Source organism: Plecotus auritus (assembly GCF_963455305.1).
Source record: "Plecotus auritus genome assembly, chromosome: 2".
Taxonomy (NCBI): domain Eukaryota; kingdom Metazoa; phylum Chordata; class Mammalia; order Chiroptera; family Vespertilionidae; genus Plecotus; species Plecotus auritus.
This window is the reverse complement of record NC_137771.1, coordinates 173,111,476-173,125,736: the sequence shown is the minus strand read 5'-3', so window position 1 is coordinate 173,125,736 and position 14,261 is coordinate 173,111,476. Positions and strand designations below refer to the sequence as shown.

Here is a 14,261-nt window from a genome sequence, read left to right as displayed (position 1 = left end):
GAGGGATCATTTGTCGGCTCCAGGAACATGGGGGGCCAATGGGGGCTTGATGGACTGTCTCTAGTTCCCTTTAGCTGGGGCTGTTGTCTCTGTGTATGGGTGCTATACAAGAGACATCAAACAGCCTTGAATCCTACAGCTTGGGGTGGGGGTAATCCCAGCTGGGTCTAGGAGCATATTTGTTTGTTTGAGGGGGCTTTGGAACTTGGCCAGCTGGTCTGGGGAGGAGGTACCCTGGGTGTTGTGGGCAGCAGACAAGGCAACCCCAGGGGAGGAGGTGGAGATTCCTTACCCCCTCCACCCCCTCTCGATCTTGGCTGGACTGCCCCACTCTGGCAGGCTGCCGGCCTCCTATTTCCGTCGGGCACCAGGGTAACAGGGCCACATTAGGGCCTGAGCCAGGAGACACCCAGCCAAGGCTGGGACTGGGAGATGGGGGAGGGTCTCCAAAGGGTCTGCCTGCAGGATCCGAGAATGACTCTGGGGTCCTAGCCCCTAACTCAGGCTATGTACTAGCTCCCAAGCCCCAGATAAGCCCATATGGGAGCCTGTAACCATTCTTTGTACATTGCTGCTTGATTCACATAGCCCCCACCCTAAAATCCCAGGAGTTGTCTGCAACTATGGGGGCTGGGGTGGAAGCCAGAGACAGGGGGCCTTGTGTATGGGGAGGCAGGGGGGCCAGTGCGGGTGGCTGGAAGGAAGAGTCCCCCCATTCCCACCGCCTTCTTGGCAGTGATTCAGAAAGGTCCTTTTTCAGCCAGTGTCAGAGCTGCTCAGCTGGGGAGGGAGGGAGGAGGGAGGGAGGGAGGGAGGGCAGTCAGGAGGGGGAGCCAGGGAGTAGGGCTGGAGCTGTGACCACTGCACTGGAGAGAAGACAGAGAAACGGGACAGAGAGGACTCAGGCTGCAGGCAGTCTAGAGAAGAGCGAACCTGCTCCCTGGCAGACTAGCCAGCTGTAGAAACAGCTGTGCAGCAGAGAGCGGGACCTACCCTATTCTTCTGCCCTATATCCCAACCCTGGTGTGGGATTTTGGGGGCTCCTAGGGCAGACCTCTGGCCAGCTTCCCTTCTGGGCAAGACCTGAAATTTAGGAGCTGAGGTCCCTGCTCCCCCACTTCTCAAGCCAAAGTCCAAGGGACCCAGTTGGGGGTCCAGCTCCGTGGAGATGCCAGCAGCTCGTCGGTTCCCTGGCCTAGAGCTCTCCTTTCCTCTCCTGGCCAGACTGCGGCGAAGACTATACACAGTGAGTGGGGGGCTGGGGCCAGGCGGACTGACAAGACTGAATCAGCTCCTCAGAGCCAGCTGCACTTCACTGAGGGGCAGAGAGCAGGACTGGGAAAGGCTGAGGGACCCCTTCAGTGAGGGTTTGACCGGGGGTCTGGGCTGAGTGGCTTCTCCCCTCTAGTGCTGCGTTCTTATTGGCGAGTGTTAGAAGAGTGTACTTGGGAAATGTACATGCAGCCTCGAGAGCTACACGTGTCAGACATAGGTGTGCGGGCTCTGGGCTCTAGACTCCGCTGGGGCCCAGGCACATGGGGGACAGCTGCAGCCGTGCTCTGTGCTTCACAAAGAAACTTGGGCTGGAAGGGCAGGTAGGGGTGAGGAGGGGACTTGTCCAGGGTCACCCTGGGCTTGGCAGTAGAGACAGGACTGGGACCCTGCCTGCTATCTCCTCACTGGGATCCCAGTGTTCTCAGTCTTCCCACACATGCCCCTGTGCAGAGCAGCCCTGTTGCCTGGGGTTGGGGAGCAGGGAGGAGCGTGTCCAGCTGAGTTGGGAGATTTGTTAGCTGGTATTTCAGGGAAAAGGAAAAGGTTGGGCTGTGCTTTTCAGGGGAGGGACCTCTGGGTCTTCCCTGGCCTTGAACACCAGAGCATGGGTTTGAGCTGTCCTCAGGAGTGGCTGCCTCTTGCCCCAGAGGAGGGTGGGCATGGGGACCCTAGAGCCCTGGAATTTGGGCACTGGGGAAGAAGAGAAGAGGACCCTCAGACCACTTGCCCTGGTGGCAAGCCACATCTGGGGGCTGAGACATGTTGGGGATGGGTTGACCGTGAAGAAGCTGGCCCCGCCCCACCAGCCCAGGCCATGGAAACTTTCTGAGGGCAGTGATGTCACAGTGCACCTTTGGGGTTTTCTTCTGGAAGGCAGTGGTGTCCCTCCCTCTTAAGCCCACACCCCCTTGTTTATAACAGATGGTTTTCTGAGGATGAGTTAATACTGCTAATTGCTTGGCACTGTGCCCAGCATATAGTAATGTAGTTGAAGTGTTAGCTATTTTTATTGTTATTCTTAAAATTAATAGAAATATAACATGCTTATCGTGTATGTTATAATCAGTCAGTCAACAAATGTAATGCCACCTGTACTATAAAAGAGAAATAAAAGGCAAGTAATTACGCCACTTCATGGATTCCATGTCAGTACACTCTGACATAACGAAGTAGATGCGAAGACCTCATGTAGAACCGCCACGAAGCACCTCTACAGGTGCTGACTGAGAGGGGTGTTTTGAAAGAATGAGGATGGGTTGCCTTCAGTGACATTTTATTTTTTTTTGAATAGTGAACCACTTTTGCTAAGTTCTGAACAAAGCAAAGGCCGGTTTTCCCTCAGTTTACACAGTACGCTAGTTCCATTCCAGAAAATTTCAGTATGTATCAAGACTGCAAAAATACTTTTTTGTTCAAATGTAAAATGAAATTCAACTCTAGATTCAGATAATTACAAACAAATTTTTCACCTCCGTGAATTAAGTTGTATGGGATTTGGGACAGTGTGTGAAACTCTCCTGTGCATTACAGGATAACTCACATTCTTATCTCCCCTGAAGACCACCAGTGGCCCCCCAACATTGTGACAACCAGAAACGTCCTCTAGGGGGCTGTACAGCCTTTGTGAGAACCTTCTGGGTAAAGGGTTGCGGCTTCAAGTTTGGAAACCCCCTGTGGCCCAGCCACCTTGGCAGGAGAGCCAACCAGGGTTTGAACTGAGGTCCTCTGGTTCCCATTTGTCACTCTGTACTGCCCCGAGCTGCCTGGGAAAGTCTGAACTCCTAGCATTGGGTTGGCAGCACCTCTGGGAACTGTGGGAGCAGGAGGCTGTGCTGGGCCCAGGCTGTGAGCGGCTCTGAGAGCCTGTTTTTCAGTGTGACCTGTGATGAGAGCTGGGGGACAAGGCAACCTCTGAGTTGGGGAGGATGGGGTCTCGGGCAGCTGACCTTTTGCCTCTTGCCTTTTCCTCCCTGTTAAATACCTCTGGGATTGAACATGGGCCAGGGGCTGGCCTGGCCAAGAGCTCAGCTCTGAGGTGTCTTACTTGGACAGAGATGGGCTTGGTGTCTGGTGAGTCAGGTTGCTTAGTTTTGAGGGTGCCACTGGCCTCTTTCTCTGGGCCCAAGAAAGTGTAGATCAGAGGTCACTCACTGGTGGGGCTTTGGCTGATTGTGGCCTGCAAACACGTGTTGTTTGGCCAACATAGAATATGGTGTGTGTGTGTGTGTGTGTGTGTGTGTGTGTGTGTGTGTGTGTAAGTGTGTGTTTCAAACTTGAATTAGTTGACATAGTTAAAAAGTCAGGAGATACCGGGCCAGTTTGGCTCTGTGGATAGAGCGTCGGCCTGTGGACTGCAGGGTCCTGGGTTTGATTCCAGTCAAGGGCACATACCTTGGTTGCAGGCTTGATCCCTGGCCCTAGTCATGCGGGAGGCAACCAATTGATGTGTCTTTCTCACATCGATGTTTCTCTTTCTCTGTCTCTCCTCCTTCCTTCCACTCTCTAAAAATCAATGGAAAATATCCTCGGGTGAGGATTAACAACAAAAAAGTCAGGAGAAAGGTAATGTTAAGTGAAAAGGAACAGAATGATGTAGGAACAGTATTTGTGTGTGTGTGTGTGTCGGTGGGGAGAGACAACGTCTGGAAGCCCTGGCTGGTTTGGCTCAGTGGTTAGAGTGTCGGCCCTTGGACCGAAGAGTGGCAGATTCAATTCCCATTCAAGGGCACCTACCTAGGATGCAGGTTTGATCCCTGGCCCTGGTCGGGTCGGGTTGGGGCGTGAATGGGAGGCAACCAGTGGATGTCTTTCTTTCTCTGTCTCTCTCTCCCACTTCGCTTCCTTCTACTCTCTAAAAAAATCAATGGGGCCCTGACCGGTTTGGCTCAGTGGATAGAGCGTCGGCCTGCGGACTCAAGGGTCCCAGGTTTGATTCCGGTCAAGGGCATGTACCTGGGTTGCAGGCACATCCCCAGTGGGAGGTGTGCAGGAGGCAGCTGATCGATGTTTCTCTCTCATCAATGTTTCTAACTATCTGTCCTCTCCCTTTCCTCTCTGTAAGAAATCAGTAAAATATATTTAAAAAAATAAATAAAAATAAAAAAAATCAATGGGAAAAATATCCTTGGGTGAGGATTAAAAAAAAAATTAAGCTTTAGAAGAAAGCTCCTCTTTAAAAAACAAAACAAAATCTGGAAAGATCTGCAAAGTTATTGATGGCATCTGGCTTTGGGGAGGGAAGCTAGGTGTCTGTGCAATAGAGGAGGGAATGAGACTTTATGGCTCCTATGTGCCTTTTGAATATTTTACCATGTGCTTACATTACCTTTTCAAAAAAAAAAAAAATTATGGCAAGACTAGAGGCCCGATGCACGAAATTCGTGCAAGAGTAGGCCTTCCTTCCCCTGGCTGCTGGCACCGGCTTCCCTCTGGCCCCTGGGACCTGGGCTTCCCTCGCAGCCCTGGCTTTGTCTGGAAGGACGTCAGGAAGGACGTCCGGTCTAATTAGCATATTGCACTTTTATTATTATAGATTTCACATATAGATTTAGATAGCCATTGACAGGAGCTGAGCACTGCTGCCTCTTCGAGCTGGATCGGAAAGCCCCCACTCCCCCCAGCCCTTGCCTGTCCCTCTGCCTCCCATTCGTCCCTCTGCCTCCCACTCGTTGTGGTCCTGGAGGCACTCATGGAGCGGGTTTTGGGAGGACTCATCTAGTCCTGAGTCCTTTCTGTGGGGTCCATCAGGTCTGGAGAACCAACCCATGGATGTGTCTCAAGGGACCCTGTAACCTCCAATTTTTTTAGTGAAACTTTATGATTAAGAATGTGTTATTTCCCCTGGAGACCCAAATCATTTTCATCAAATTCTCAAAGGGTTTGTGGCCCCAAGAGAGTTTGAGCCGACAGGGAACCTGAGAACACAGAGGTTGATCTCAGGTCACTGAGCCACAGATTTTGTGAGTAAGACCCTGACTCCAGTGCCTGGGCTGTATCCCAACTGTCCTAATTCTACCCTTGTTGCTGGCAAGAAAGGGGCAGGTGGGTATCTGCTATTCTGTACAGCTGTTTTGAGGATCAAGAAGGTGATTTTAATCCATCCTGGAAGTAGCATAGTAGGATGTGGGTGAGCCCAGGGCACTCGGGCAGGGTCCCCTTTTACCTCCCTGTATCCCTAGTTCCCGGATTCATTCTTTTTTTTTTTTAAAAAAAAAACCACAATGTTTTTTAAAATTACTTATTTATTAATTTTAATATATTTCTTTTTTTATGGCTGTCTTTAAAAAAATATTTTTATTGATTTCAGAGAGGAAGGGAGAGGGAGAGAGAGAGAGAAACATCCATGATGAGAATCATTGATTGGCTGCCTCCTTCACGCCCCATACTGGGGATCGAGCCTGCAATCCAGGCATGTGCCCTGACTGGGAATCGAACCATGACCTCCTGGTTCATAGGTTGATGCTCAACCACTGAGTCACGTCGGCCAGGCCCTGATTCACTCTTTCTTCCCCACAGAGGCTGGGGAGCAGCAGCATGCAACCAGAAGAGGGTACAGGCTGGCTGCTGGAGCTGCTGTCCGAGGTGCAGCTGCAACAGTACTTCCTGCGGCTCCGCGACGACCTCAATGTTACCCGCCTGTCCCACTTTGAGTATGTCAAGAATGAGGACCTGGAGAAGATTGGCATGGGCCGGCCTGGTAGGTGGGGACATTGGCCTTGCTTGTCGTTTTCCCACTGACCATTTGCCTCCTCTCCTCAGGATTGCCAAGCACGTGGAAGAGCCCTCCCCGCTTCACTGCATGGAGTGGCATAGCTGAGAACCCTCCCTGCCTGTCCAGGAGCCCCCGGGTGGGGTGGAGGGGCCTCAGTAGATGCCCACACAGTCAGTGCATGAGAACAGTTTGCACTTGTAAAGGTGAATGGGACTCTGAGGAGCCTTCCTTAAAGCTCTGGCTACTCAGAACTAACTACCGCCCCTATGGTTTGTTCCGACAGTTGTAGGATGTATTTCTTCCATCTTCTCTTCCTTTATACCTGTAGAATTGAGTCTGTTCTATTCACCATTTTGAACACCAGGGTTCAGTATCCAGAGATTTGTATGAAGAAGAGAAGATAAAAACCCTCAGATGGTTTGCTGATTTTCTCTTGATCTGTCTTTCTTTTTCTGTCTCTCTCACAAAGATCTGCTCAATCAGGACGTATTGATCCTAAAAAGTAGTGGTTGCAGCATATAGAACTCATGGTATTCCTTACAGGACATAGACACTTATTTGTGCATTCAACTTAAAGTAGCCAAATAAGTAATAGTGTGCTGAATTAGACATGGACTTCTGCTACTTTTGGCCTGGATAGTTGGTGTCTGATGCCAGTCACATAATAAAATTTTATGGGAGAAAAACTCAAAATTGGGAAAATTCTATTACCTTGATTTCCTTTGCTCTTGAAAATTGGAACAGAGAACTACTATTCAATGTTGGTGGTTAAATACCTCCATCCAATTCAAGAAACACTGCCTAGAAATGGAATGCAGGATCATCTAATAATTGCAGCCCCTGGATGGTTGGGATGGTTTGTTTCCTTGGTTTCATTGTGCTGGGCAGTATCTAGTGGTGGACTCACCACGGGAGGCAGAGGGAGCCTGCAGTGGGCAGCAGCCTCTTGGGGGGGGGGGGGCGTGAGCCTTAATAACACTGGGTTCCCTGTCCCCCCTGCAGGCCAGCGGCGGCTGTGGGAGGCTGTGAAGAGGCGAAAGGCCATGTGCAAGCGCAAGTCCTGGATGAGCAAGGTAGGTGGACGAGGAGTGAGATGGGCTGGAGCAGCCTCGTGGGGCCCCACTCTGATGTCAGTCCTAGGAAACTTCCCCCATTCCTGGGCAGTATAATCTCACACTTTGTACAGACCTCCCTCCTCCAGGATCTTATCGGGCAGGGCACTTGTGGAGCTGCCTGGCTAAGTGTCTGTCTCCGCTAGAGACGGCACGTGAGTAGCCTGTGTACAGCCATGGCTTCACATCCGCTCCCGCTATGCGATGGTGCTGGGCCTGGAGCAGGCACCGGTTGACAAGCACACCGTAACTTGAGCCCTTGTTCTGTCTGAGTATTGGGGCTGGTGTCAAGCCTGGGGTAGTGCGGATGTCTGAACCCAGGAGATCTTTGCTTTGCTTCCCTCTTCCCCACTCTCCTTAGTCTGTGGAGGGTTCCTCTGGTCATTTGGCTTTGCTGACAGCTTCTTTTCCCACAGGCTCCCCTCTTTCCCCCTCCTTTGTCCTAATTTGGGTCTGTGGAGTGGTGAGTCCCTGGTCTGACTCAGTGGAACTTTGCCCATTGTCTGGAAGACAATGAGGGAGGAAATGAAACAGCCAGGGCTTTCCCTCCCCACTTCTGGCCTCGGGGCTGGGGTGGGGGACAGGCAGGGCAGCACAGTTGGACTGGATTGGACAGCAGAGATTTCCTGGCTGCGATCTGGCAAAGGGGCTGTCTCTTGGGATCCTGTGGCCTTTTCTGGGGACACTGTCCTGGTCCCTTGCCCAGGTTTTAGGGAAGAATGAGCATGTTGGGGCGGGTGAAGGCAGGAGGGAAAAGCTGTGCAGTGTGCCAGATTTCCGGGGTCTTGGATCTACCATGGACTCGCAGGAGGTTCCGGGCCGGTCATTGAACCTCTCCAGACTTGAGGCGTGAGGCATGTCTTCAGTAAGACGGTGCTGCCACACTTGGCCAGCTCACCTCACCTCACCGGCTGTGTGCCCGATCCTGTCAGCTGAACATGGTTTGCAAGCGTCAGGGACTCCAGTTACTGGGAGGAAGGACAGAGCAGCAGCCAGAAGAGGCTCTCGGATTGGAGCCTGTCCGTACAGATAAGACTCTTTCCGTTTTGGGGGCAGGGGCCCAGCTGGGTAGACACTGCAGCCTGAAGCCAAGGCTTTGTAGGGGTGGCCAAATCCAACTGACAGGTCAGCTCTGACACTCAGGGCCTCCTTCCTCCGGTCCCCTGACCTTTGTCTTCTTCCCTGTCCAGCTCAGGCTGCAGAGTTCTTTCTCGTCTCCCTTCTTTCTCAGCCCTCAGCTCTAGGCGCCCCTCCAGAAACCCAGCTGTCTTCCCAGGCCCTTCCCCAGCAAGGCCTTGCTTCATCTGCACCCCACACACACTCGCAGTCTAACCTCAGGCTCAAATTATCCTCTGCTCTGGCAGGAAGAAGGGCAGCCGGCTCCCCGGGGAGGGTGGAGACAGACAGCACCAAATGGGCAGCCCAGAGAAGGGGCCAAGGCTAAAAATGGACAGAGAGGTGTTTGTGGCAGGCCCCTGAGGCTCCTACCCATCGGCTCTGGTTAGGGCCGGGAGTCTCTTCTGGGTAGGAGGTGCAGAAAGGGATGGATGGGGTAGAAGGTGGTGCCTAGAGTAGCTTTGGGCTGCCCAGGTCCCCCAGCTGGGTGCGGGGCCACAGTAGCCACAAGCTACATGCCTGTCAGTCCATTTCTGCCACACACACCCTGAGGCCACACTGAAGCTCTGGGTTCCTGTCTTGGGGGTGTGGTCAGGAGGGGGCTTGGACCTCTAGCCAGGCTGCCCCCGGCAACTTGGCAAAGCCAGGACCTATCTGGAGGCTGCGTGAGGGCTGGCTGGGACAGGACTGTGGCCTCAGGGTTCCATCTGGCCTCTGGCTGCCTTCAAACAGGTGTTCAGTGGAAAGCGGCTGGAGGCTGAGTTTCCCCCTCATCACTCTCAGAGCTCCTTCCCGAAGACCTCGCCCACCCCTGGTGGCCCAGCAGGGGAGGGGCCCCTGCAGAGCCTCACCTGCCTCATTGGGGAGAAGGACCTGCGTCTTTTCGAGAAGCTCGGAGATGGCTCCTTTGGCGTGGTGCGCAGGGGCGAGTGGGACGCCCCCTCTGGGAAGACGGTGAGCTGTCCGGGTCCTGTGGGGTGCAGCAAGGAGACAGGCCCCTAGGAGACCGGCAGAGTGGCTCTGTCCCCTCGGCCAGGATGTGAAGGGGGTGGGGACAGGTCGCAGAGTTCTTGCCCTGGATTCTCACTCAGGTTTAACTAGACACAGCTGTTTCTTTTTAAAATTATACAAATAACTTACTATAAAAGTTTGGAAACTGTTTTAAAAACAAGGGGGAAATTGCTGTACTGTCACCAGTCAGGAAGCAGTTAGCATTTCTGCCTTTTTCCCCCTCTCAGGTATTTTGTTGAATTTAGTTAAGATACAAATTTTAAATACAACTTCTGAAATCTTGCCCTTTCTCTTGGTATTTTATTTGAAATTCCCCTCCAGAGGGATCAATAGCATGTACATAATAAAACATGCAGCTCTTTAGTGTCCATCTCAGTGAATTTTCACCTGTGCACAGATGCAGGTAACCACGCCCAGGTCATGGTATCGGGCATTTCCCGCCGCCAGGGCCTCCCTCCTGCCTCTGTGCTGAGTATCTCCTTCCTCCAGGGAAGGCCACTGTTCTGACTTCTGTCACCGTAGATTAGTGGTTTGGTATTACATTTAAAGCATTTTTCTCCTACACCAAGACCATTTTTCATGTTTTATAACATCTATAACATTTTAATGTCCTATCGTCACACTGGTCATCTTTACCAAATGGGTGCTGTTTAATCTGGGCATTCCCTCAGGAAAGGGAGGCCCAGCGAATGGCCCTGGGGGTCAGCCAGCTGCCCTTCCCCAGCCAGGCCAGGGCACCTGTGACATGCTCACCCACCCAGATGAGCAGATCTGAAGCCAGGATGTTTGAGCTTAGTTGGAGGGAGGAGCAGGTTGGCTCAGAGTGTTGGGGGCTGGGGCCTGTCCTGACTCCGTGCAATCCCCACTCTGGGCAGGTGAGTGTGGCTGTGAAGTGCCTGAAGCCTGATGTGCTGAGCCAGCCGGAGGCCATGGACGACTTCATCCGGGAAGTCAATGCCATGCATTCGCTTGACCACCGAAACCTCATTCGCCTCTATGGTGTGGTGCTCACGCCACCCATGAAGATGGTGAGTTGGCTGTGGTCTCCGGGCCCCAGGTCCGCCCCTTCTCCTGGTGTGCTGTGGTTACTCCCATCCTGACAAAGGTCAGAGATCCCCCCAGATCCTGCTTTGGTCCCCCACCTGATGTGGCAAAGGGGCTCACAGGGGCCTAGCCTGGGACTGACCGTGTCCTTTGGAGCCCATGTCCACCTCTGCAGTTTGCTTGTATTCATTGGCAGAGTGACACCTATGGGAGGAGCTGGTCCTAGAGTGTAATCTTTGGGATTTCTAACATGAGCCTCTTCGGGTTGCTTCTCTGGGCCTCAGCTCCCCACATTGCCTGGAGAGAGAGGCTGGGGAAGCTTAGGACCCCTAGAGGTCCGCAGAGGCCGGGCCAGGAAGGAGCATTGAGCGTGGTTCCGGCAGGATGCTGAGGGAGGGGCAGGGCTCAGTCACACTTACTCCTCCCACCTTCTCTGTGGCCTCAGGTGACAGAGCTGGCGCCTCTGGGATCGTTGTTGGACCGGCTTCGCAAGCACCAGGGCCACTTCCTTCTGGGTACTCTGAGCCGCTATGCTGTGCAGGTGGCCGAGGGCATGGGCTACCTGGAATCCAAGCGCTTTATTCACCGTGACCTGGCTGCCCGCAATCTGCTGTTGGCCACACGCGACCTGGTCAAGATTGGGGACTTCGGGCTGATGCGAGCACTACCCCAGAATGATGACCACTATGTCATGCAGGAGCATCGCAAGGTGCCCTTTGCCTGGTGAGGGGCAGGCGCTGCCAGCTCACAGAGCCTGGGCCCCACCCACTCCCCAAGGTGCCCTTTGCCTGGTGAGGGGCAGGCGCTGCCAGCTCACAGAGCCTGGACCCCACCCACCCCACCCTGGTCCCTGCACACCGAGCCTCAGAGTATCTGGGTCCTTTATACCCACAACGACCGTTGTCTCTTCTGGGCCTGGGGTGTCCTTGTGTGCCCATTCATTCAGGAATTTTCATGTGCCAGGCACTGGAACACAGGGATAAGTGCTGTGGGGACTCATAAGGGCTTTCTGGAGAACTCAGTATTAAGCTCCTAAAATATCAGAAGTTAGCCAGGTAAAGACTGGTTGGCAAGCCTCTTCCAGGTAGAGCTACAGAAAGGCAGGGCCAGACCAGGCTAGACTTTGTCCTCTGTGAGCAGGGATGTTCACCTTGGCCCTGCCCTGGCCCCTGTGTGAGCCAGTCCTGTGCTGAGACCAGTGTGGTCCTCTGGTGTCGAAGGCACCCCAAGGAGCTTGGTCTCCCTGCTTTGAGGTGGAAGGAGTCAGTCTAGTTCAGCTGGCTGGAAAACGCTTCTAATCCAGGATGTACAGTCACCCTACTTAGTAATGGACTTTATACCTAGGGGATCATGCATCCTAGGCTGTGCCTGTTGTCCTGGAGTAATTGATAGCACCCCCTTTCATACCCAGGCATCCTGGTTTGGATGGCAATTATAAGGTTACCTATTTTTTTAAAAAAATACATTTTATTGATTTTTTACAGAGAGGAAGGGAGAGGGAGAGAGAGTTAGAAACATCGATGAGAGAGAAACATCAATCAGCTGCCTCCTGCACACCCCCTACTGGGGATGTGCCTGCAACCAAGGTACATGCCCTTGACCAGAATCAAACCTGGGACCCTTCAGTCCGCAGGCTGATGCTCTATCCACTGAGCCAAACCGGTTAGGGCAAGGTCACCTATTTTTATGCAGCCCCCTTGGAACAGCTCTGTGAAGTGAGCAGATTATTATTACTCCCATTTCACAGATGAGGACTAAGAGGCTTGGAGTGACCTTCTCTGGCTCCACCCCCTTTGGGTGGCAGGGCTAGCTCTCCAGTCCCATGAGCGATCCTTTGATTCTTCATCCAGAGTGGCTTCCTCCTTACTCGGCGCCTCGGCGCTGCTGGAATTCCCTTTGCCATCCTCGCTGCAGTGGGTTTGTCCTCCTCAGCCAGAGGGCATCCCAGGGAGCGTGTGGGATATTTGTGTGAAGCTGGTGTGGCTGTTTTCACCCATTTGTGTTCTTCCCCAGGCCCTGTCCAGATTTCCCACCCACACCTTCCTGCTGAAATGACCCAAATGCTAGGATCCCGCCCCAAATCTGGAAACTGTCCTCCTCCCACCACAATTATAAACAGCCTGAGCTCTATCCCCCTCCCTCTGCTCCTCCTAGAGCCTTGACTGTATTCCTTCCCTTGCTTTCCTGACCTGCCAGCTTCACCCTCTTCCCACGGTAGGCCGCATGTGGGTAAAAGACCTGAGCATTCGTTATTTTCTGCAAGTCTGTGTACCCATAGTCAAGACGCCCTGCCCTTCCTCCTCATACCACGTCCCTAGTACCTGCTGTTTGAGCCTAGGACATGGGGCAGCAATGTATTTGTTGAGTGAGCATTTTATGTCCATTGGGGCTGATGTGGGTGGGGATGCTCGGAGAGGCCTCTGTTTGACCCCTGCCTTTGCCAGGTGTGCCCCTGAGAGCCTGAAGACACGCACCTTCTCCCATGCCAGCGACACGTGGATGTTTGGGGTAACATTGTGGGAGATGTTCACCTATGGCCAGGAGCCCTGGATTGGCCTTAATGGCAGTCAGGTGAGGGACTGGGGATGTGCTCCCTATAGGGTGGGAGGGGGTTGATTTGATTCCTGGCTCCCAACCTGGCCCTGTTAGAACTGGCTTTTACCTGCTGGAGTCCTGTCCCCCAGGCTCCATGTCTGTGTGACCTCTCAGAAAGCTGAGCAAAGAGAAGGGCCCCCAGAGGACAGGAGAGGGACAGGTGGGGCTTGCTCCCATTCTTAGTCCTTGCCACAGCCACCTGTTCAGAGGCCCCAGGCCTGGGGATAAAAGTGAGGCCTGGGGATAGACTGCCCCCAGAAGAGGCAGACCTCTTCTCTGGGGTACGGGCATGGCAGCCCAAAGCTCCAGTTGTTCCGTGGGCCGGAGGGAGGGTGGGAAGTGAAGAGCTGGGTTCTCTGCTTCTACTCAAACTGCACCCCCTCTTCAGATCCTGCATAAGATTGACAAGGAAGGGGAGCGTCTTCCCCGGCCCGAGGACTGCCCCCAAGACATCTACAATGTCATGGTCCAGTGCTGGGCTCACAAACCAGAGGACAGACCCACCTTTGTGGCCCTGAGGGACTTCCTGCTGGAGGTAAGGGCAGGTCTGCCCACGGGGTCTGGGGTATCCAAGCAGGGGTCAGTCCCAGAGTGGGGAGTGACCTGTCTCTACCCTCAGGCCCAGCCCACTGACATGCGGGCCCTTCAGGACTTTGAGGAACCAGACAAGCTGCACATCCAGATGAACGATGTCATCACCGTCATCGAGGGGAGGTAGGAAGCCTGGGCTGCACCTGCACTACCGTGAAGAGTGCAGGGTGGAGGTCCTGCTGGCCAAGAGGTTCTCCAAGGTCCCGCCTCCACGGTCCTCTTGGCAATACGCAGGCTGTGGTAGGCTTGAGCTGTGCAACGGCGGGGAGGACAGGGCTGGGTCTGCATCTGAGTGCTGGGGTTAAGTCTGCAGGTGCACTGCTCAGAGGGATTTCCCCTGCGAAGTCCGCCTCCCTCACCCTTTTCCCACTCGGCTCCAGCCTTGGCTGTGTGGGTCAGGGCCAAACTGCCATGGCGGTGAGGCAGCCAGGCCTCAGGGCCACACGTGGAGACTCTGGAACTCCTAAACATTCCTCCTCTAATCCTCCTCTTCCCTTCCCACCTCCTCCCAGGATAAGGACTCTTTTTTTTTTCTTTAATTCTCACCCAGGGAATATGCTCATTGATTTTGGAGAGAGAGAGAAACATTGCTGTGAGAGGAAAACATCGAACAGTTGCCTCCCACACCTGCCCCGACTGGGGACCAAACCTACAATTTAGCTATGTGCCATGATTGAACCCACAGCCTTCTTGGTGTATGGGACGATGCTTCAACTCACTGAGCCACCCAGGTGGGGCACGATAAGGACTCTTAACTACACAACTGGGTGCATTTCAGAACCCCAAGGCAGCCCCACGCCCATCCT

The 14,261-nt window shown here is 53.5% G+C and overlaps 1 protein-coding gene across 27 annotated transcripts in view; it reads left to right on the top strand.

Moving 5' to 3' along the window:
- Nucleotides 1–14,261, top strand: part of TNK2 (tyrosine kinase non receptor 2) — a gene marked incomplete at its 3' end in the record, with an annotated part of 47,727 nt that overhangs the window by 20,720 nt on the left and 12,746 nt on the right. For 16 of the 27 annotated variants that reach the window (XR_013959885.1, XM_080655405.1, XM_080655398.1 and 13 more), the window contains 8 exons: nt 5,791–5,971; nt 6,989–7,059; nt 8,947–9,168; nt 10,101–10,253; nt 10,715–10,992; nt 12,714–12,840; nt 13,253–13,399; nt 13,484–13,578. Coding sequence is in view for 25 of the 27 variants with exons in the window: in XM_080655399.1 (XP_080511525.1) it covers nt 5,791–5,971; nt 6,989–7,059; nt 8,947–9,168; nt 10,101–10,253; nt 10,715–10,992; nt 12,714–12,840; nt 13,253–13,399; nt 13,484–13,578 (1,274 nt within the window). Of the gene's footprint in view, nt 1–869; nt 1,247–5,790; nt 5,972–6,988; nt 7,060–8,946; nt 9,169–10,100; nt 10,254–10,714; nt 10,993–12,713; nt 12,841–13,252; nt 13,400–13,483; nt 13,579–14,261 lie in introns of those variants that run through there. The other 11 variants (XR_013959886.1, XM_080655391.1, XM_080655387.1 and 8 more) reach the window with 6 other exon arrangements.